This window comes from Zalophus californianus, chromosome 12 (genome assembly GCF_009762305.2).
Source record: "Zalophus californianus isolate mZalCal1 chromosome 12, mZalCal1.pri.v2, whole genome shotgun sequence".
Taxonomy (NCBI): Eukaryota; Metazoa; Chordata; class Mammalia; order Carnivora; family Otariidae; genus Zalophus; species Zalophus californianus.
In genome coordinates, this window is record NC_045606.1 from 40003592 (window position 1) to 40026853 (window position 23262).

Sequence of the window (23262 nt, forward strand, 5' to 3'; positions counted from 1 at the left end):
AAAGCACCGAGAGGGAAGCTGGGAGGCAGCCACACGAAGAGGAGGCCAGGACGGGCAGGGAGCCACATTGGCACGAGGCCCAAGGCTTCTAAAGCGGCCTGACAGCACCTGTGAGTGCCCGCAAACGTCACCCTGCTTCCCCCTTTCCTGGGCTCATTCTCTACCTTATGGGGAAACAGTGAAAGCCGCTCAGTTTCCAGTTACCTCTAATGAAGGGGCTGTGTGAACAGAAGTGACTACAGCAATGGTTCCGATTTAAGACTTTTATTTTTTTTCAGGCCCAACGAGCCTGAGTGGCTGACGCTCACTGCTCCCCTTCTGCCCCCCAGCCCCCTGCTCTCTGCAAGAGGAATGTTTCCTTGCACTGACTTGCGCAGACGGCCCTAGGCTTTGGCAGCGGCCTTGTAATGGGCCAGAGTGCGGGCTGAAGGGTCAGTGGCGTTGATCCACCTCGGCATCCAGTAATGGGTCAGCCAGTCAGCCCGGCCCGGGTAGTGGCGTTCAAAGATTTGACGGTAGTAATAGCCCTCTTTAGTTTTAGGAGTGTTGAAGGGAAATTTTTGGGCCGCTGCTGCCATCATTGCATCATCAACCTGGAAGAGCATAAAAGCAAAATGGGTTTTTAAATGGCCTAGAAACCCTTGCATTTAATGTAGTTTCACAATAACAACCAAAGATTATGGAAAGGCTTGACTGTAAACTGTCCAAGAGATCCTTTGAATCACCCTTCACATAGAAAATGCTAAAATGCCATAATATACACAGCTGCAGTGACTTTTAAGGAACATTTTTGTGAATATCTCTACTAGATGGTGGCTCTGAGTGTTCTATTCTTTTATGCCTAATAATGTCTGGCCCCCAGCCGGTACCCAATAATGTGGTAAATGAAGGTCAGTGTTGATGGGTAAGTCTCCTCCCCTTGCCCTCTCCATTCTAGATGCTACTACATAATCCTTCATGCTATTTAAATCTTAAGAAATTCTTACAAAAGTATTATTTACCAAGAATTTCTCCAACACAGAAAACATTTAAACTAAACACAAAATGAACAGCGATTACAACTCTATGTACACATTGTCCTATTCCAGAAAATTTTTTAATGACATTATACCTGATGTTCAATATATTCCTGTAAAATCCTAAACCAGGAATTCTTAACTGAGGTTATTCCATCACTGAAGGCTTCTTTTGGCCGCCAGAGAATGTCTTTAGGTATCAGGTTGGAGTCCTCAAAGGTCTCTCTCAGGAGATGTTTTTCTATCCCATTCTGACATGAAAACAAAGGAACGTCAGTAAAAGTTCCAAATATATTCAATATCAAGATATTTTTTATCTTGAATTGATTCACCTACCTTGGGAGTTCTCATATCTGGGGGCAGAGACAAGTAATAGGAAGAAAATCTATGATCCAGGAAGGGGACTCTCAATTCAAGGCTTAAATGGGAAAAGAAAATCCAAATCAAAATGGATATTTAGTGCCTGTCCATTGAGATTCTCCCTGAGAGTTTCTTAGCAATTCAGCCAGCCTCTAAGTAATGTTAAGATGATAAAGTCAGCTTTGCAGTCCTCTGGATTATCCTACACTACTGCATGAACGCAAAATCCTCATTCAAAAAGGATGTTTACTATCTAGGGAGTGAGACAAACTGCCAAATAATTTTACTTTCCCTTCTACAAACAATTAAAATGCACATCTCAAAAAACAGAAAAAGGCAAGAATCATGAGTGACCTGACCACTGAGAATGTACTTTTCCTATACCTTTCTGTTTCAAAGTCTTTTCCAGGTGAGCCCATCTCTCGTCTTATTAAAAACCGTAAGAATTCAAAATTGTTGACTACTAAATGACTAATTTACATATAACATTCAATATAAACCACTGATCCACAGTGTTTTATCAAAGGCCGCATCATGTTTCCTGAATCCTGGTGACTCTGGTTAAGACAAATGGTGTGGGGAATGAACTGAATCCATGGTTATTATCCCATCCATCTTCTATTATTTCTCAATCTAAGTGTGATTTGGTAGAAGCAACTAAAACATTTGATGTCGGATGTCTATCATGCACAGGAAGCATCTTGAATCCTCCAATATGACTAGCTAAAAAGTGACAACTTCAGGCATCCAGAAATGGTCTCACAGAATCCAAACTCTTGATTTTCATGGTCCCGTGCCCACCCACGGTCACCACAGGCTCCAACAGGGATGACAGGCACTCAACACTTGGTTCGTGGGGCTGTATAATCTTTACTTAAGAAGTCTTAAAAAGAGCTGCATCTGCCTTCCTTCTCAGTTCTGATGGCAGCAGAGTGGCGCTGTGTTTAAAGACAGAAAGTCAGTCTAAACCGACAGTCCCCTCATCAGAACCACAGCAGCACTTGGAAGGAGACGAGCTTTGTTTTCTCTAAAAAGTCATACTTTGCAACATATAACCAACTGACAGAAATAATCAGCCGTTGAGCTTTATGATTTTTGAGGCTATCTTTACGATTGTATATGAAACTAATGGGTTACCCGTGGGCAGCAGTGGTGCGATCTGCCCGGAGCACATCGAACAAGTAGAGTTCCTTCAGAAGCCTCTCACTCTCCTCCTCGGCTTTTTCAGGAGAAGGAGCCTGTTTTACAAACAAACAGGTGAAGTTACAAATAAACCAACAGCTTTGCTTTGGGCACACAGAATGGTTTTTATTTCTCAGTCTTTCCCACATTCCCACTCTAAGGGCGGGTAAGACAAAAAGCTACACAAGGGAGTCCCTATGTGCTACACCAGGCCTCCCTTCACACCCAACGGTTAGTGTCAGGCAATAAAGTGGACACCGTGGGCAATAACCATGCTGCCTCACAGGACAGTAAGAAATATCAGAAGTGCGATTCTCATGCTCAACTGGCTCTGAAGAATGCAGATTATGTGACACCAGGAAGACTTCTTTCTCCCCCAAAAGGAATACAGAGCAGACACGATCTGGTTTCCTCATCTACTGTGATGTGTCTTGTGATAGATGTGTCTTGTGATAGACACTAGAGCGTTAGGGCTATAGTGACAAGAGAGGACAGCAAGTAGTCAAATAGTTCACTTTTCCTAGCCTAGCACCAATGTCCCTCCATTTCAGAATGCTTACCTTGTGAAAATATATGTAACCCTGCGTCAGCTCATCTGAGCCTTCTCCGGAGAAGATCACCACGCTATCTGTGTTCTTCCGAATGTACTTGGAAACTAAGTACATACCTTGGAAGAGACAGAAATTGTTCATGTCAACATAACTCTCTACCTTTTGTTTGGCTTTTGGAAGCTACTGAGTTTTACATGGATTGAACTCTGTATTAATAAAGCAGTTTCCAAAATAATGACCTTTTATCTCTAAGCCATTTTAATGTACCTAATCTAGCAAGTTGTACTGTTTCAATGGAATAGCCCAAAATCATGCCAGAATTTTCTACACAGATTTTAAAATTGTAGTGTTTTTAGACCAAGAATGTCCACCTTAAAACTCTGTTAAAACTGAACAATGACAAATATCTAAAAAAAAAAAAAAATTCCTAACTTTCATACCAGTATCATTCTACAAAAATAATAGGAGTGGGGAGTTTGGGTTGTTTAGTTTTGATTTTTTTTTTCTAACACTCCCCATCCACCAAATTTCACATATGGTTAAGAATACTATGTAAATTATTAAAAGATATCCATTGGTTGTGGCTGCCCATCCCTGTAAACCAGTATTTGTTCTTTACCATTTTTTTTCATGATCGCCAACCGAGGGAAACTTTTTAAGACATTTTTTTCTAATTGCCCTCTCCATGAAATATTAGTGCCAGATATACTATGTATCTGTGGATATACTGTGGCCCTTTGGAGGACCACTGACCACTGTAATACCTAAGATTTTGTTACCCTCCAAGAACAAATTTTTGTTCCCTCGAGGGCAATATCAGCCCTGTGATACTATTCTCATGCTCTAAACTTTGCAATGGAGGCTTATCAGACTCTGAGTCTGTTTAAGAGAGAGGCCTAGCTAAGCCAGTAGCATGTTAGAGACTCATCAACACTGGTTCAGTCTGATTTGGAGTGTACTTCTGATTTCAGTATATATCCACAGGACAAAACTAGTATTGCTTGCCGGGCACTAACAGTTACTGACTGATAAGTCCTATGATGGAATAGTTACCAAAATACATGGAAAATGAGTATTCCTCACAGAAATTGGTTACAACACAGATCTATTTCCTTATATAGCCCAAGAAACTATATGCAGAGAAATTGGTGGGGCAGGGAGAAGTGCAGAAAATATGCATCTACTCTTTGGAGAAATGGAAATACAGATCTCCCTTGATTTATGTCCTGATAAACCCACTTAAGTCGAAAACATAAAAAATGCATTTAATTCACCTAACCTACTGAATGTCACAGCTTAGCCTCGCCTACCTCAGGTATGCTCAGAACTCTTACATTAGCCTACAGTTGGGCAGAATCACCTAACACAAATAGCATATTGAATATTTCATGTAATTTGTTGATACTGTCCTAAGAATGAAAACCAGTAGATGGGAGTGTGTGTATGGAGCGGTTGTAAGTGTTTCAGTTGTTGAACCTTGTGATCACCTGGCTGACTGGGAGCTGCAGCTCACTACCACTGCCCAGCCTCAGGAGAGAGTATCCTCCGCATGGCACTAGCCTGGGAAAAGATCCAAATTCAAAAGTCAAAGTACGGTTTCTACCGAAAGCATATTGCTTTCACACCATCATAAAGTCAGAAATTATTTAAGTGGAACCCTGGTAAGTAAAGGATCGTCTGTAATGATACCATAAATGTGGAAGTTTATGTATTTATTCCTCTCCCTCCAAAACAGGTTGGGGGAATTCTTAAATGGTCTTGTCTTAAAATACTGCTGACCTAGGAATCTTATTTGCATTTATTCCTAAGTATTGTTTTTGAAACTGTTGTTTGAAATAATCTTTTAACCCTTATACTTTTTTTAGTATTAAAAATGTTTCTGATATCATAAAATACCTTACCTACTGAAGCACGAACTGTTGTAATATCGTAAGTTTCCAAGGAAAATATGACTTCATCCAAGACCTGAATGCCTTCCTCAGAATTAAAGAGGACTTCATGGTGTTCACTCCCAATGTGATTTGCCACCTGATTATTTAAGAAACATCCACATACTTGTGATTTAAAGAAAAGAACTGCCTTTGAGAAGGAAACATGACAGTAGTTCACAACGCAGTGTAAGTTAACAACAGTGAAAAACAAACTGGGCAAAATAAGAGGAAATGATTCTCCTGGTCACCACACACACAGCACCCCCAGTCAGGTTTCCTGGCCTCCCCTAGTCTCTGCCGGGACTCAACTAAGAAGTACACAGCCCATCAGCTCTTCCCACTCCAACACTTCAACCTAACTGTCCACAGGCTCCCAGTTAGTGTGCGCCCTATACCCCTAAGTTACCCACCTCCTCTCTCTCTAGTCCAACAGGGCCCCACTTAACCTTGGTCCCCTATTGGCCCTCCAGTAATGTTTTACGTTACATTCAGGATATTATTCCTAAAGGAAATGTCGCCCCCCTCCTTCTTTATTCTTTGGCTATTTTGGATTCTTTCAGCATTGACCAGCTTGCTTTGAGACTGCACTCTAGCTCTTTCTCCTTCATTCTACTAAGTTCTTCCAGAGTAGGAACAAGGTCTCCTGAACACTGAATATATATGTACAAGGTCCCCTCTGCCCATAATCCTAACACACGGTGCTTTGCAAAAAAAATAACAGCTAATGTTTACAGGGTACTTACTACCTGCTGTGTTTTAGCCTAGGCACTTTATATGAATTATATCATTTTCACCAAAAAACTATCCCATTACTATTACTACTATTACTATTACTCCTATTACATAAATGAGGAATTACATGGTGGAGGTAGGATTTTAAAACAGCAGTCAGGCTCCAAAGCATGCAGTTGTAACCACTATACCATGCCCTTATGTTCAAAAAGAATTATTATCATAGGGTTTTTATGACGACTGCACGGGCTTTGGTAGAAGTATCCAGAGGACAGCGTACAACACAGCTGATATTCAACAGGAATTTCATTCCATTTTAATATATTTAATTTAAAATAATTACTTGAGTCAATACAGGAACATAAGCATAGAATCATTAATTATTGGCTTGATTTTTATTCTAATACGTCTGTCTTAATTACATAATGGACAGAGATAGTGTCTTACCTTTCTAGCAGCTAGTAAATCAGTACTATCTTCCATGCCAATTGCAAATGTCTGGAGAGGGTACTGGACATGGGCCTCTTTTAGCTGCTTTAACAGGGTGGCGGCAACCAAACTGGAATCTAAGCCCCCTGTGAGCAAGACCGGAAGTATACTGGTTATGCGCCTTACATCGAGAGGAACAGGTAGGATTTAAAATCCTGTTAAGGTCCAAGATTAGTTTTACCATTTAAAATCCCCAAGTTTTATAAACTGAAAATCAACTTTAATCCAAGAAAAAATCTAGCATATATAACCCGAGATAATGGTTGCAGTATTTGAATTGGTTAAAAAAAAAAAAAAAAGTCACTAGACACTATTCTAAAGAATGTTTATTAACTCACTCATCCCAATTATAATGTAACCAGACATTGTATATTACTGTGAATATTGAATACAGCTTACAGAAAACATTTTCATCCTCTAATGGAGAGAAAGATTAAATTATAAATATTTTATAGTCAAAACCTCAGGGATAGCTACAAATCATTTACTTAAATATGCATTAAATATAATCAGGCTTTTTAACAGCCTTCACCTGATAAAAGGCAGCCAATCCTTCTGTCTGTCATTAAGCGTTTCTTAATGGCATTATCAAAAAGGATCCGGAGGTTGTTCTTCACAGTTTCTATCTCAAAACCTATAACACATAAACAGTTCCAGAAAATCTTGGGTTGAATTATTTACTGAAACGAGGTACACAATCATCTCTATCTATTATGATATGTTCTCAACCATGGACTTTGCCAAATCCCAATGCGCCACCTCCAAATTAAATAGGAAATAGCTCTTCAGACCTGAACCATTCCAGTGACATGAGAAGTATCATTTTTTTTTCCTTTGGGGGAGAAGGGTGGGGAATAGGTGGGTGGGCACTTGCTTTAGTACCTGGAAACAGTTTCTCCACATTGTCGTAGAGGGCATGCAGAGGCTCATCTCTACAGTGATGATATTTGACCATTTCCACAGAGGCCACTTTGCCATTTGGCTTTAAATCCAAAACTTCATAGTGTCCTGGGAGAAATGGCTCCACTTTTAAAAAAGGAGTCGTGGAGTGCTTCAGATTAACAAGACCTACAAATTGGAAAAGATAATTTAACTCAAGATACAATTCACACTAACTTTCACAATTAACTTACCATCCTCTAAATTCCTATTTATTTTCCCTTTTTAATATAAACACATATCCATTATATCAGCAAAATAGGGAAAAATTAACCCCAATGCTATTATCTACTTACTAGAGGTCACAGTGGCACAGAGATGTATAGAAAGACTACACTGATTTCTAGTAGTTCAAAGCAATAGGAAAATCTCCAATGTTCAATTTCTTCTCCCTAGCTGAAATTTCAGATCAAGAAAATCTATTTTCTATAATAAATTAAATATAAAAAGAAATGATACATTAAGCAAGGAGATGGAATTGAAATTATTCATTTTACAATATCCTGGCAGTCACTTCTTTGACTGAGGTATTTTAAGAAAACAGCCATGGGGGCGCCTGGGTGGCTCAGTCGTTAAGCGTCTGCCTTCGGCTCAGGTCATGATCCCAGGGTCCTGGGATCGAGTCCCACATCGGGCTCCCTGCTCAGCAGGAAGCCTGCTTCTCCCTCTCCCACTCCCCCTGCTTGTGTTCCTGCTCTCGCTGTCTCTCTCTGTCAAATAAATAAATAAAATCTTTAAAAAAAAAAAAAAAGAAAACAGCCATGGTTCCTGGACCTTTGGCAAGCAAAATGATCCACTATGAGGTATTTTAAAGTCGGACATTAAGAAGTCAGGCATCTACCCCTTAACTAATTATATACTGTGTGTTAATAGTATAATCTAAATCTCCTCAGTAAGTTTTCACATAGTAACCAACCTGACGCCACCATGATCTTTGATTCAAAATCATTGTTACACTGTAAATAGGAACAGCCTATCTAAATGCTCATTATGATTTACAATTTGAGTCTGTCAGCCCCATAATTTGTCATACTGAATTCAAAGACCAGATTGGACCCAGATCCCATCACAAATGGATCACTGAGCTAGCAGACCTCAACAGAGCCATACAACCCCTATGGGGGATGAGGAGTAATTAAAAAGTTTTAACCAGGGAATCCCATGAACAGATTAGTTTTAGAGACATTATTCTAAAAGCACTGAAAAACAGTCACTTGAAAACTTTTGGATTGCCCACCATGGGATGTGCAAATATGATCTAGAGGAAAACACAAAACCAGAGCAATAATGAAAACCTAAAGAAAAGTTCTATCATTACCTTTAGCTTCTGAACACACGGCCAAAAATCCATCTTCCGTCATGGCTTTAAACAAAGGCCTGACTCCATAAGTATCTCTGCCCAGGAACACTTTCTTATTGGCAGTATCCAGTAAAATAAATGCAAATACCCCATCCAACATACAAACTGTTTGCTCGATTCCTCCTTTGTCATATAGATGAAGGATTATCTCACCATCCACTTTGGTCTGGTATTCAAATTCAAAATGTTGTTGCATCTTTTAAAAACAATAGCAAAATAAACATGTTAGAATCTGTGTTCACTCATTAATAGTTTTTCATTGCAAAGTTGGTTCAATATTTCTATGTTCTATAAGCATGCACTTCAGTGATTTTTTAGAAGAATCATGGCATTATCAAAATGTAACTTGTTTAAAGTCACAATTCTGCAAATTCTTTATAACATAAAGCTAACCCCATGAAAATTTTAGTTGCATTCTCATAAATGCAATGTATCCAGTCATGTGTAGACAGAAATGTACTTTATATATGTGCTATGTCTAAATATATATATATTTACATCTGTATGTAAGTGAAGCCAAAAGGTTGCCCCCAGTTGCCATGACACTAAAAATGTGCTTCCACACTGTAATATTTTGACTTGGGAATATAGTATCAGCTAAGGTTGTTCCAGTTCAGTCTCAAAGACCTGCCTATGAAAATGGAAAGCAAAAGGACAAATACAGGGGCGCCTGGGTGGCTCAGTCAGTTAGCATCTGCTTTCAGCTCAGGTCATGATCCTGGGTCCTGGGATGGAGCCCCATGTTGGGCTCCCTTTTAAGCAGGGCATCTGCTTCTCCCTCTCCCTCAGCTGCTCCCCCCCCCCCCCGGACTTGTGCTCTCTCTCCCTCCCTGTCAAGTAAATAAATAAAATCTTTAAAAAAAAAAAAGGACATAGTTGGTACTGTTCCCCCAAAATGAGTGATTCCATCACAATGATAAAGACACATGGTCTAAACAAAGCTACTGGCCCCCAGGGAGGACCGCAATACTGAGTCCTCCTACCACTTCAGTGGCATTAAAGCTACTTCCCACTGAGAGACAAAATGACAGGGGAGCGTTAGTAGCCCACATGTCCCAAAGGCACAGCACAGTGACAGTCATGACCACACCGAGTGCAGAGGGAGAGGGTTAGATTACATGACAACCCAACTCTGTGGCTCTCCATCACACTGCCAACTGTGAGGGTGAGAAGTCCTTGGAGTTGCTCTTTCTGTGAACTTACTCATATTTTTAGCTGATCGTGGAGAGAGAAGAGGTTCACATTAACAAAATGAGGTGGAAATCCTGGATACGTTTAAATATTTAAAACATATTTCTAAAATTCAAAAAGTAAATCCATGTTTGTATACGTATGACCTATAAACACCCTTCACAATCACACTCTATGATCTGTGAAACTTCTGTCTATAAGCCCTCACAGAACTTCCCCCCAAAATGGCGGTTAGCTGCCTCCAGTGACTACAGAGCCACTTCCTGTTCCCCTCTCCCTACTCTGAGATACCATCAGGGGAGATCCTGGCACTAGCAGGTGGGGTTTGGAAGCAGTCTTCTGCTGACCCTTCCGGGTTGAGGCGTCTGAAGGATGAATATACCCCAGCATTCAGTGATTTCAGTGAGCAACAGCTTCCCCAATCTATCCTCCACTGCCACCAAGTGAGCACTTCTCCTTACCTAAACCCTGCAGGTAAGTTATTGGTTAATGAGTCCCACGTACCACTTTCCACTCTCCTGAAACCACACGGGTAAAAGCTGCACTGAGAGAAAAGCCCCTGTTTCTTGCCCCCATCCAGAAATCACACTGCCCTCTGACTCACTGGTTGGAAGCCCCTGATGCTCCCTGCAGAGACACTCCTCTCTGCCCCAGCCTTGCCTCAGATTCCTCCCCTCCTTCGTCTATTCTTCCTTCATGCCCAGCAAACCTGCAGTTGTCTTTTATTAGTTAAAAAAAAAAAAAAAAGGAGGGGCTTTGAAGTTTATGTTGCAGGGGACTTTATATAAACCTAAAATGGCCATCCTCCTCTCTCGGCACATTTCTGGCTGCCCACGCTGCATAAGCTTAGATGATTGGTAGAAGCAATGGAACATCTATGCTTTTGAAAATACAACATATATGACTAATTTAGAATAAAAATACTTTTGAAATAGTTACCATTTTCTAACTTTTAAATAAAATACATAAAAGCAGCAATGTTGTTCAAGTAAAACAAGGTATTTCCTATGTCATTTAAGGTGAAAGTCATGTTAATATTGCCATAATCCAACCCAGCATTCATGTGTATATGGTACTAACTTGGCTTAGTAAGAAAAAAGTCTTAACTGTTCGCTTCCTGTACTCTCACTAGTGTGAAATCCATTCTTATTTTTCCTGCTCACCATTTCATCTCCAAGTACCTAGAAAAATGATGCCCATGTATAATAATATGCCCTTAAAAATATATGAAAGGAATCTGCTGAATATCTACAAAAACTTCTCAAATGAGAAGCCTATTATTAAGAGTATTCCTAAAAGCAGACAACAATGGCAAAAGCCATCATCCAGATATAGAAATGTCCAAAGGGTGACTAGAATATAAATCCCTACCCATGAATGATTGACATGACATAGCAAGACTCAAAAAACACCAAGAAACATAACAACTAAATGTATGAAGTGTGAGCAATATCTGGCTTCAAAAAAAACAAAGCAGCTATAAAGATATTCTTGGCAGGGGCGCCTGGAGACTCAGTGGGTTAAGCATCTGGACTCTTGATTTCAGCTCATGTCATGATGTCAGGGTCCTGAGATCAAGCCCCATGTGGGGTTCCTCACTGGGCATGGAGTCTGCTTAAGATTCTCTCCCTCCTTCTGCCTCTGCCCCTCCCCCCTTCTCCCTCTCCCCCCCACAAAAAAAAAGATATTCTTGGCACACTTGCAGAAATTTAATATGAACTGAGTATTAAATGGTATTACTGATTCTTAGGTTTAACAGTATTGGCGTTAGGTAGAGGAATGCCCTAATTTTTAAGAGATAACTGCTTATATATTTAGGAGTAAAGTGTAACAATATCTGTAGTATACTAAAATGATTCAGCCAAAAAATTGAATGCCTAGGTGTATATACAGAAAGAGAAAAATAAAGCAAATATGGCAAAACATTAACAGTTATACAATCTAGGTTCTCATTGTTTTGTGTTTTTTTAATATGTTTGAAATTTTCAAAATTAAAAGCGGTGGAGGAGGGTGGCAAACAAAAAATTACTTGGAAATTTTAGATTAAAAAAATGTATGAAACACTAGCCAAATGATTCCAGATTGGAAGGCTCTTAGCCAATGTGGCTTCCTGGGGTCAGAATTTCCACCCTCTCACCACTCTCACCCTGAGTAAGCTTCCCCAGATTAGAAAGCTGTTCCAAATTTAATGCTGCTAGAAAATCACTTCTTACACTCCATTGCATTTGGCCATCCTTCTTTCTTGTGGTTCTGTTTAAGTGCAGTATGCAGACGCAATACATATTGTAAGGGCAGCATTATATAAAAGCTACAAGTATCATGACCTCCAAACTATTAAACTCTATACCTGCCCTAAAATCCTCCAGTCTCACAGCTCTTAGAATGATATTCCAACACCATCTTACCAATTCCTTACTAAGTCCTGCTTGATCGGGTTCTGCCCACCCTCCCAGCCCCACCTTGCCCACCTTACCCCTTGTTCACATCTGACAATCCCAGGGCTGCTTCCTGCCTCAGGCTTCTATACATGCTATTCCCTCTGCATGAAAAGTTCTTCCCAGCCCCGCTGGTTATCACAGTCCATTAGGTCTCGGTTCAAGTGTCAGTTCCTCCAGAGGCCTTCTCTGACCACGCTTACTGACACTGGATCTCCCATATCAACCATTTTTTCAGAATATTTATCATATGTATAAGGATTTTCTTTTTGTCTTCGATTTTTAATGTAATAAGCTCCATCAGAGTGCAGACCTACCTCTCATACTTACTATTGTATCCCCAACACCAAACACGGGCTCTAATTAATATTCAAATTCATAATAGAAAAAAAAATGCTGAGAGTTAAAGAATTGTAATCCTCGTTTTTTCTTTTTCTTTTCTTTTTTTTTTTTTTTTTTGTGACCAGCTCATTTGACCTCTTTGTGCATCAGTGCATCATCTTTATAACTGGAGCAAATGAGATAATGAACATGGAAACAGTTTGAGAAGTAAAAAACTTTATACAAAATATATAAAAATTATAACCAACTAGCTCTGAGGTTTAATCACATCCAGATACCTTCTGGTTTTGTTTTATTTACCTTCTTGTGGTTGTAGATTTCACCGTTGTAACAGAGCCACAAATAAGGATATTTCTTTACTCGAATTGGCTGCATTCCAAACAGCTGGTCAACCACTGCCAACCGATGAAATCCAAAGCAGCAGTTGGTGTATCCATTGACATTCTCAAAACGAAATGCATCTGGACCCCTGTGTGCAATCTTCATAGCACTCAGACACTGCACTGAAAGGCAGTCATCACTACCAAAGAGGGCCCAAATCCCGCACATCGTGCAATGGAGCTATGAGCTTTCTATGGAGAAAAGAGCAGGCCTGTTAAATATTTAATACCCATCCAAGTCTGTATTAAATCTTGACTCCAAAAACTGGTATAATCCACTTCAAAGACTGACATTTAAACTATCTTGTCCACAGCAATTTTCCATTAGGTTGGCAGGCACATAGGAGTTGAGAATGATTTAATTCACGTACAAGTATTGAGAAAAGATGCATGACCTTTCCATCTAGCCAGTGGTAGCAGTTTGGCACCTTGTCAAAGTCGGCATTTCTCCCACCTTGGGATTTGGCCAGCTAGAGGTGGAGGGAGTCGGGTCGCATTCGAGGTTTACTTCCAAGAGACAGATAACAGATGCAGGCTGGCTCCAACCTAGTGAGAGATCCCTGTCCCACTCTTCATCTCAGGACCTCAGAAGCCCTCAAAAATCCAAGAGACTCCCCATATTACTACTACAGTCCCCACTTGGGTCTCTTTGACAATTAAACGTTAACTGCACATCGAGACTAGCGGGTAAAAAAGATCATACATACTGCTCAGGTGTTATGTTAAGATACACAGCTATTATAAGCATTTCACAACTTCTCGCTTACCTTTAAGTGATTTATTCAAACGTGATGAAAGAAATTCTAAAGAGAAAAAAGAAAGGCATGTTATCTGATACCAGATATCTTGGCTGTATAATAAAAAAACATTTTATGTTGACAGAAATACATAATGTTTGCCATCCAAATGTCCTAAATGACAAAAATGTTCTAAAATATTTTTGTCTCAAAGTTGCCTTGGTTCATAAGAAAGCAAAGTGGGTGGGACATAAACGGCAACAACATCTCTGTAGAACAATTTGGCCATCCCTATAGGCCAAGAAGCAAACAATTCCTATGAATGTTACCTTGCAATTTCATATGCTCAACTGTGAAATAAAGAGCTGTTTTATTTGGATGCTGCCAGCTCAAAACAGTTATTTTACCAAAATATCTCAAACTTAGAAACTTATTTGGGTATTTTAAAGTGCAAATTTGCAGCAAATGCCTAATTTGGGACAAAAATCATCAAGAAAATATATACAAGTTACACCAATCACTCTGAGTAATCCTCTGAGGGGGTTTGTATCTAAATGAACGAAAGCTTTGTTTAGCTTTTTAATGAGACCACATCAAACTAACCAAAAATAATAGTGACTCAAACAACTTGGAATTCAAGTAGCACATGTCCTATGCAGTCCCTTCCATGTACCCGGCCAAATAGCCTCTAATGAGATATTTGAGATATAGGGGGGAAATACACTTAGATTGAAGTGAGATTGCTACAAATAAGCCATGTACGGTTCCTCTATACCAGTTAAAAATGGGCTGAGAAAGTGCTTCGAAAATCACAAGAGATCATTAGTGAATCATTTACCTAAGTCTTCCTAATGCAGATTAGTGAATCCCATTATTAAGCCTACTATAAGGAACACACCCTAAGCACTAAAATAGAGGGGAAAGAAGGGGAACACACATTAGTGAAGCACACTTAACTTCTCCAGCAGGAAAAAGCAAGTTAAAACTGTTACCTATTTTTGTTGGAATCAGGCTTACTTGCAAAGGTCCTACTTGAAATGCTTTCTCCTACTGCTATTACCTGCTCCCTGTAATTTTCTGTATTTCCTCATAAACTTCTAGAACAGTGCTGTCCAGCAGAAATGTAAGCTAAATGTGGAATTTTAAAAAAAAATTAGTAGCCCCATTAAAAATAGTAAAGAGAAAAAGGACAGATAACTGTAAATGTATTTTAACACAATGTACCAAAAAAAGTATTTCAACAGTAATCAGTTTAAAAAATTATTGACAAAATACTTTGCATTGCCTTTCGCTATTAAATTGTCAACATCTGGTGTTTTACACTTACACCACACCTTAATTCGGACTAGTCAGCATTTGAAGTTCTCAATAGTTACAGGTGGACTGAATTGGACAGTGCTACTTCCGTGCATTCGATTTCGATGGCTGCTTACCAACTAAAAACTTCACCATGTTGTTTTATTTTTACATTAAGGTATCAGCAACCAAGTCCTGGACAGGTTCAAGACCTAAGTTACTTTTAATTAAACTTATAGTAATGCGGTCAATCAAGGAAAAAAGAGTTATGAGTGCTTTTTGTTAGTCAAGGCACCCAGGACAATGGCCCATGAAGAAATAATGTAGGCCAAGGGACCAGCAGAAAACTGTCCTTTTATTCAAAATAGTAACATTAATCTGAAACCAGCCCCACGGAATAGTTATCCACTGAGAAAGAAATGTTAGTTCTTTTGCTTTTTTCCATACCACTCCGCCTGTCGCCCTGAACAGATCTCTTATAGGCAGGGTTTGTTCATCAAGTCACTTGTTGAGTCTCGCAATCTGGGGGGGAGGGGGGCAGGGGGAGGAGAGGGGAGCCAAAAGGTGGGGGGAGCCAGAGGTGAGGGGCTAAGTACAGACCCTTAGGCTTTGCCCGACAGGCAGGAGATCGGGACCAAGCGACTGTGCGACCCGAAACTCCGACTGCACCCCAGCTACGTGCACCCTCTGGCCAGTCCACCGCAGGGCCGCCGGACTGCGAAAATTTCCACAGGCTTCCACGAAATATAATAAAAAATTGTAAAATTTACAGGGGCCAAAGTGGGTCGCAGCCCGGCCTCGCCTCGGTCTTTCACTTGATCCCTCCGTCCGAAGACCTAGACCCTAGGTCTCTCCTCCCACCTTGCTCCCCGATGCGCAACAATCGGCCCCGCCCCCTTTACCGGCAGGAGCCGCAGAGCCAGCTGGCCGCCTGCAGCCGCTTCTGCCCACCAGCGTGCTGGCAAGGCTGCAGCGCCACCGCCGCCGCAGCGCCACCTCTGCCGCGCTGCCGCCACCTCCGCCGCCACCTCCGCCGCCACCTCCGCCGCCACCTCCACCTCCTCCTCCTCCTCCTCTGCCTCCTCCTCCCTCTTCCCCTGCCCCCAGGGGCGGCCCCCGGGCACGCTGCGCTGGGCAGTAGAGCCTGGCTTACCTGGGCTCGGATGGATGGAACCGAGGGAAGACGCCAGGTAGGGGCTGCAGATTGCGGGTGGGGCGGCGGGCCTCCTCTGACTTTATACCGGCCTAGCTCCTGTAATGCCAGCGGGAAGTTTCATCATGTCTGTGAGGACCAACCAGCGCGCAGGGGCGTGGCCCACAATGCAGACCTTGGCGGCGCGGAGGAGGAGCGGGGAGCAAGGAAGAACTGCTCCCTTCCCGCTCCTTAAAGTGTTAGTGCGCCTGCTGAAGGAAAGCCTCAGAGGTGTAGCCAGGTGCCCCACTGACAGCTAGGGTTACCTTAGCTGCTGTACTGACCAATTAGGGGGTCTTCTGCACTTGGTTTGTTTTTTGGGAAATCCTCACCAAGTGCAGATCTCCCTCATATCCTTAATTGCAAAGTTTTTAAGTACAGGTATCCCCTGCTTTACTAAAGTACATGTTATGCCACTTTGCTTTTACAAAAGACCCACATTGGTATGTGTTTTTGCTACCTGAAAGAAATCCAAAGAGGATTTTTGCTTTTAGGGGGAAAGGCGAGAAATGAAAATAGCGTTCAGTATTTACTTTGCAGCCAGCCATTACAGAGGCACCATGGATGGAGCAGCAAGAAGGGCACTCCGCGTTCCTTCCCCAGAACTACACTCAGCATCAAGGTGCCATAGCTTTGAACAGTGCCTATGAGCATCTGTGTTTGATCTCTGTTGATTTTGTGCATTCATTAGCAGGATGTGTCCTAAGGTATCAGAAAGGCCTAAGAGAGGTTATTTTTGGGGTCTGAGAAAACAAATTCTCCATGTAAATTCATGGTAACTGCTTCTTCATTTTTGGTCCTTTTGGCCTATGAAATGTTTCACAGGAACACTACTTTGAGCTAACAGGGAAACCTGTACTTTTCTCCATAACTACTAAGAGAGCATCTGATACTTAGATGTAGATAAAGAAGTATCTGTTCGATTAATAAATAAGGGGGGAGATGGGAAGAGCTGGAAGGATATCATCTTTTTATTAACTACGAGATAGATTTCACTATGTCTTCTACCTCAGACATAATTAAATTTATCCATCCTCTGGATATACAGCTCAGTGTATTTGTATTTTGTGTTGGATCATCATTAAACTTGTGATGTGGTTATATTCTCCTTCAACTAGATTGTCACCTTCCTGGTTGTGTTGACTTCACCTTTTGAGTCTCATTATCAGCTCAATGGATATCACCAGGTAGATTCTCAAACCTCTATTCAATTCAATTCAATTCCTCATCATATTTTGTCATTGACAAATGTCACTTTCAGGAAAGGATGGAGTTCCAGTCTGAATTTTACCACTAACTACTTCTATGACCATAGGCATGTCCTATAACCTCTCTTGTTTCCATCTTTGAATGGAAATGAGAGATTACCAGGGTCATTCCAGCCCTGAAATTCTAAGCCCTAAAGTGATGATCATTCTTTAGAGCCATAGCAGCCAAGAAGGAAATTTTTTTCATCCCCACAATATCAATCTGTCTTTTTGAAACTCAAAATAACTTTGCAATCTGAATATTTTTACATTAGGCCAGTTAGAATTATCCAAATTCACTCACCTGACACTTGTAGATCCAAGATGTGAAATTGGGTTTGCCTGGATCCACAGGACATGCTCTTCTGATCATATTCTGCCTGTGGACTAGCTTGACAAGAAGAGCTGGGTCATACCAGAGACACTGACAGAAGAGCAAGGAGCTGACATAGCCTCTCTTATTTTTGCTAAATATGAATGATTTACATTCAGGATTAAATATATTTTCTTTTCCAGATTTCATCCCCACTCCTATATTGGAGCATTACCCTAAAATTAGATCTTTCTCCTTTTTATTATCTGCACTGAGAGTTTGAAAGGGAAAACTCTCCATTTTAAAGGCTTCGTTGAACTAGTACCAGTACTGTCCTCAAATCTGTTATGCAATACAGGGAAAGAGTTGTCCTCAGAAACCAATTTTTTTTCTTTTTTTTTTAATATACGTTTTTATTTTAATTCCAGTTAGTTAACATACAGTGTTATTTCAGGTGTACAATATAGTAAGTCAACACTTCCATACATCATCCCGTGCTCATCATGACAAGTGTACTTCTTAATCCCTACCATTTACTTACCCCAATCTCCTGCCCACCTCCCCTCTGTTACCATCAAATTGTTCTCTGTAATTAAGAATCTTTCTTGCTTTGTCTCTCCAACTTATTTTTTTCCCTTGTTTCTTAAATTCCACACAGGAGTGAAATCACATGATACTGGTCTTTCCCTCTCACTTAGCATAATACTCTAACTCCATCCATGTCATTGCAAACAGCAAGATGCCATTCTTTTTTATGGCTGAATAGTATTCCATTGTATGTATACCACATCTTTCCTATCCATTCATCAGTCTATGGACACTACAGTTGCTTCCATATCTTGGCTATTATAAATAATGCTGCTATAAATATAGGAGTGTATGTATCCCTTTGAATTCTTGTATTCTTTGGGTGAATACTCAGTAGTGTGACTGCTAGATCATAAGGTAGTTCTGTTTTTAACTTTTTGATGAACCTCCATACTCTTATCCACAGTGGCTGCACCAGTTTGCATTCCCACCAATAGTACGTGAGTGTTCCTTTTTCTCCATATCCTTGCCAACACCTGTTGCTTCTTGTGTTGTTGATTTTAGCCATTCTGACAGGTGTGAGGTTTGTAGTTTTGATTTGCATTTCCCTGATGGTAAGTGGCAAACATCTTTTCATGTGTCTGTTGGCTATCTGGATGTCTTCTTTGGAGAAATGTCTGTTCATGTCTCTTGCCCATTTTTAACTGGATTATTTTGTTTTTGGGTGTTGAGTTGTATAAGTTCTTTATATATTTTGGATACTAACCCCTTTAACGGATATATCATTTGCAAATATCTTCTCCCATTCTGTAGGTTGCCTTTGGTTGATTGCTTCCTTTACTGTGCAGAAGCTTTTGATTTTGATGCAGTCCAAATAGTTTATTTTTGCTTTTGCTTCCCTTGCCTCAGGAGACCTATCTTGAAAGAAGTTGCTATGGCCTATGTCAAAGAAAGTAGTGCTGGTGTTCTCTTCTAGGATCTTTATGGTTTTACATCTCTCATTTAGGCCTTTAATCCATTTTGATTTTATTTTTGTGTATAGTGTAAGAAAGTAGTCCAGTTTCTTTCTTTTGCATGCTGCTGCCTAGTTTTCCCAACATCATTTGTTGAAAAGACTGTACTTTTCCCATTGAATATTCTTCCCTGCTTTGTTGAAGATTAATTGACCAAATAATTGGGGGTTTGTTTCTGGGCTTTCTATTCTGTTCTGTTGATCTATGTGTCTATTTTTTTGTGCCAGTACCATACTGTTTTCACTACTACAGCCTTGAAATGTAACTTGAAGTCCAGAATTGTGGTGCCTTCAACTTTGCTTTTCCTTTTCAAAATTGTTTTTGCTATTCAGGGTCTTTTGTGGCTCCATATAAATTTTAAGGTTGTTTTAGTTCTGTGAAAAATGCTATTGGTAGTTTGATAAGGATTGCATTAAATGTGTAGATTGCTCTGTGTAGTATAGACATTTTAACAACATTTGTTCCTCCAAACAATAAGCATGGAATATCTTTCCATTTTTTAATGTGTCATCTTTGATTTCTTTCATCAGTGCTTTATAGTTTTCAGAGAAGAGGTGTTTCACCTCTTTGGTTAGGTTTATTCCTAGGTGTCTTATTATTTTGGGTGCAATTATAAATGAGATGGTCTCAGAAACCAATTTCTAAGGCCTAAAATTTCTTGACAAAATATAAACCAAGTTGATACACAAAGCCAAAATATACTAGTGGTTCCTAAACATTTTAAGTACAAGATTCCTTTTAGAATCACAGAAAAGTTTCTCTTGACCTGACCCCACAAAATAGTATGTTTTTAGTATTCCTTTGATAGAGAAAACATAGCACCATGATTAAAAACAAAATAAAACAAAAACAACAAGATATCAAGACTTCATACTACTCTTAAGTAAATTTGTATTTTATTAGTCACATCAGCACCAGAATAAACTGATAAATAGTAAAATGTGTAAGCCATACTGAGATCAGACTACAGTCAATGCTCATAGAGTACACAGGTTCGCTATCCCCCTATGATATACTCCCGACTAGTTTACAACTGCCAAGAATATAAATTCCACACAGAGCACATAGTGAACCACTTAGTAATTGACAGGCAAGAGCAAAGAAGGTAGATGACTAAGTTCTAAGGTTCCTTATTGCCCTAAAGTCTTGAGCAAATTGTGATTTTGCTGTATCCTAATCTACATAATAGGTCTGAAACCTGAGAACAATCTGGGAAAGGAGGTCTTCTATTCACATTTTACAAATATAAAACTAAGAATCAGAGAAGTTGAAGGATTTAGCCAAACAGTCTGCATTAAATCGTCAAGAACTGTATAAAACCCAGAGCACATTTCCTTTACCACCCTGTCTGTAGTGGAAGACAGATACTTGGTATGTTATCTAGTGTTGTTGGTTGTTCTGAGTATCTTCTACCTGTACATCCAGAGCCGCTCCATCCTTTCCCACTTCACTTTGTGTCCTGCTCCCTTACCCTTCTCTTCTCATGGAGGGAGACACAGAGGGCGGAAGGGAGAAGTCTCAGGGTAGTCCTTCCCCTGACTCCTTCACTACAAAACTGATCTCCTAAAGCCCACAGCTTCTGCCACTACCTCCATAACCACCTTCTCCTCAGATTCCAGCAACTGTTCCTTCCTCTTCCCCTTCAGGCCTACCCCTAGGGTACTGAACCATCTTGCTTTTCCTATATCCTGCCCACACTTCTGTAATTACTGTCAGTTGGAGTATGACATCTGCTTCCTATCAGAACCCTACCCAATACATCGATCTAGGATGTAATGGAGGATGCTGTGGATTTAACTAGAGTAGAAAATGATTCATAGCCTTTCTTAATTATTGGACACAAATGAGAACTCAATTATGTCGGCCTATTTTCCCACATCTTATCCACCCCTGTATCGAAACCTCACTCTAAAAGGAACCTGGTAGCATTTAACTTTTTTTGAACTGAGTCACTGAGGAATCAAATAAAACCCTCCTCTGTCAAGTAAAACCTTTAGGCTAGTTCCCCATCCCAAAAGTGTAACCGACAACACAAGAATGTACTTGTTCAGCCCAGAGAGCATTAAAGTAAATTCTTTTAAAGAACTACTAAATTGAGTTTTCTCAATGGGTTTGTTTTTGGGTATTTTGTAGATTGATCCATTTTCTAGAATTAAAAAAATATAAAGTAATAAGACAAGCACATAACGGTAGCTCTCCTTTGGTATTCATTGATTGAAAAAATGTACATAAGGGCACCTGGGTGGCTCAGTTGGTTAAGCGACTGCCTTCAGCTCAGGTCATGATCCTGGAGTCCCGGGATCGAGTCCCACGTTGGGCTCCCTGCTCAGCGGGGAGTCTGCTTCTCCCTCTGACCCTCTTCCCTCTCGTGCTCTCTATCTCTCATTCTCTCTCAAATAAATAAATAAAATCTTAAAAAAAAAAGAAAAAGAAAAGTTGTACATAATAATAAAAAAGCTTCATCAATATTAAAACACCTTAAAATAAGGTTGCATCTCATTCAACTTCATATACCTTTGGAAAAGTGTTTGTTGATGAGTTTGGCATGTTTATTGTCTATAGAAAGTGCTATAAAACCATTCAGATTTGCCGACCCCTATCCTAACTCCAAAGCTACCCAGGAGCCCATGATGCACACATTAGGTAACACTGAATTTGAGGTTCAACTAGTTTACCAGCCCATCCCATCCCTCACCCTCCAAAATAGAAAATGCTTCTGGAGCAGGCCACGTGGCGAGCACTTCCCTAAACACCAGATGAGTTATCAGCAATAGTTCCACCTTTAGATCCCAGTAACCAGAGCCATTGAGTTTTCCACTGGACATGACCTTGCCCACTTAGGGAGGAATTTAGGATGACACCACGGGTGAGCTCTCAAGGTACAGGATGGAGTCAGTGGGAGACAAAAATGTAGCTGGAGCCTCCATTTGATCTCTTCTCATGTCCCATAAATGTTAGCCATGGGCCTTCTTAGCAGCCTATGATTCTATTTCTCTGCTGTTTGACCTATTTTTTATGATTTTTTTAAAATCAGGTGTTGAAATGCAATTTGAAATAGGACTTCTGATCTTTCCTTCTATATCCTCTACTTTTCATCTAATTTCATAGAATCCCCGATACCTACGTTAAACAGTCATATGGAAAATTCTGAAAATTCCAAATTCCAGAAAAACTCATCTATCATGATACTATTTTATTTGTCACTCTAAGATATGTTATTTAGCCTCAGAACAACAAAAAAGGGAATATTAACATGGGTTGTGTGCATATGTGTTTTGTAGAACCACAGATTTTATAAAACTGGGAACTATCTACTCTTTCAACAAAACATTTATATAGTCCCAAATACAAGAAGACTGGTATATAAAAAGGAATAAGAAAACACTGGTAAAGCTGAAAAAAATGGGAGTGTCTCCTCTGAAAGATTAAAAACTTACTGGGAAGTTCCACTAATTTAGAATCAGAATAACTGATTTAAAGAAGAGTAGAGTGTATTGAACATAGAAAATACTATTCAGAGTTGACCTTGCACAGCAGATGACATGTGAGAAAAGACTGATATTTAAGATAATAATATTAACAGTCATTTATTGAATACCTCCTAGCTGCAATGTATTTTGCATAAGTGTTTTTCTGTTCTGCACACAAACCATGGAGAATAATTATTCTTCTTTTGACAGTTAAAGAAGTGGCTCGAGAATATAAATTAACATATCCAACACCAAACACTTATCAAATGGCTGAGCCAATGGCCTCAACCCCAGCGTGATGACTTGAGAACTTCCATGCCTGCCCCAGAAGTTGCTCAGCAAGCCAACCAGGTAGAGAGAACCCTTCCAAGAAATGGCAGTAAGACATGAAAGGTCTCAGTGTGTCCCTAAGGTCAGCTAGAGAAAGTACAGTTGACCCTTGAACAACACTGGTTTGAACTATGTGGACCCACTTATACACAGATTTTTTTTACAATACAGTACTGTAAATGTATTTTCTCTTCCTTATGGTTTCCTTAACATTTTATTTTCTCGAGC

General features: G+C 40.1%; 1 protein-coding gene across 5 annotated transcripts; it reads right to left on the reverse strand.

The window, feature by feature from the left end:
* Positions 1-248: 248 nt before the first annotated feature.
* Positions 249-16193, reverse strand: ASNS (asparagine synthetase (glutamine-hydrolyzing)). Of its 5 annotated transcripts, none has more exons than XM_027573315.1 (13): positions 16095-16193; positions 13676-13711; positions 12829-13100; positions 8519-8756; positions 7144-7329; positions 6794-6895; positions 6220-6347; positions 5011-5137; positions 3119-3225; positions 2514-2614; positions 1353-1434; positions 1112-1267; positions 249-593 (listed from the first exon to the last, which is right to left on the reverse strand). In XM_027573315.1, the coding sequence occupies exons 3-13, from the start codon at positions 13075-13077 to the stop codon at positions 384-386; spliced, it is 1686 nt and encodes a 561-aa protein (XP_027429116.1). In that variant the 5' UTR covers positions 13078-13100; positions 13676-13711; positions 16095-16193; the 3' UTR covers positions 249-383. The 5 variants fall into 5 exon arrangements, with proteins under 5 accessions (XP_027429116.1, XP_027429117.1, XP_027429118.1 ...); XM_027573316.2 differs by lacking the exon at positions 16095-16193 and adding an exon at positions 15542-15762; XM_027573317.1 differs by lacking the exon at positions 16095-16193 and adding an exon at positions 14638-14657.
* Between the last annotated feature and the right edge of the window lie 7069 nt (positions 16194-23262).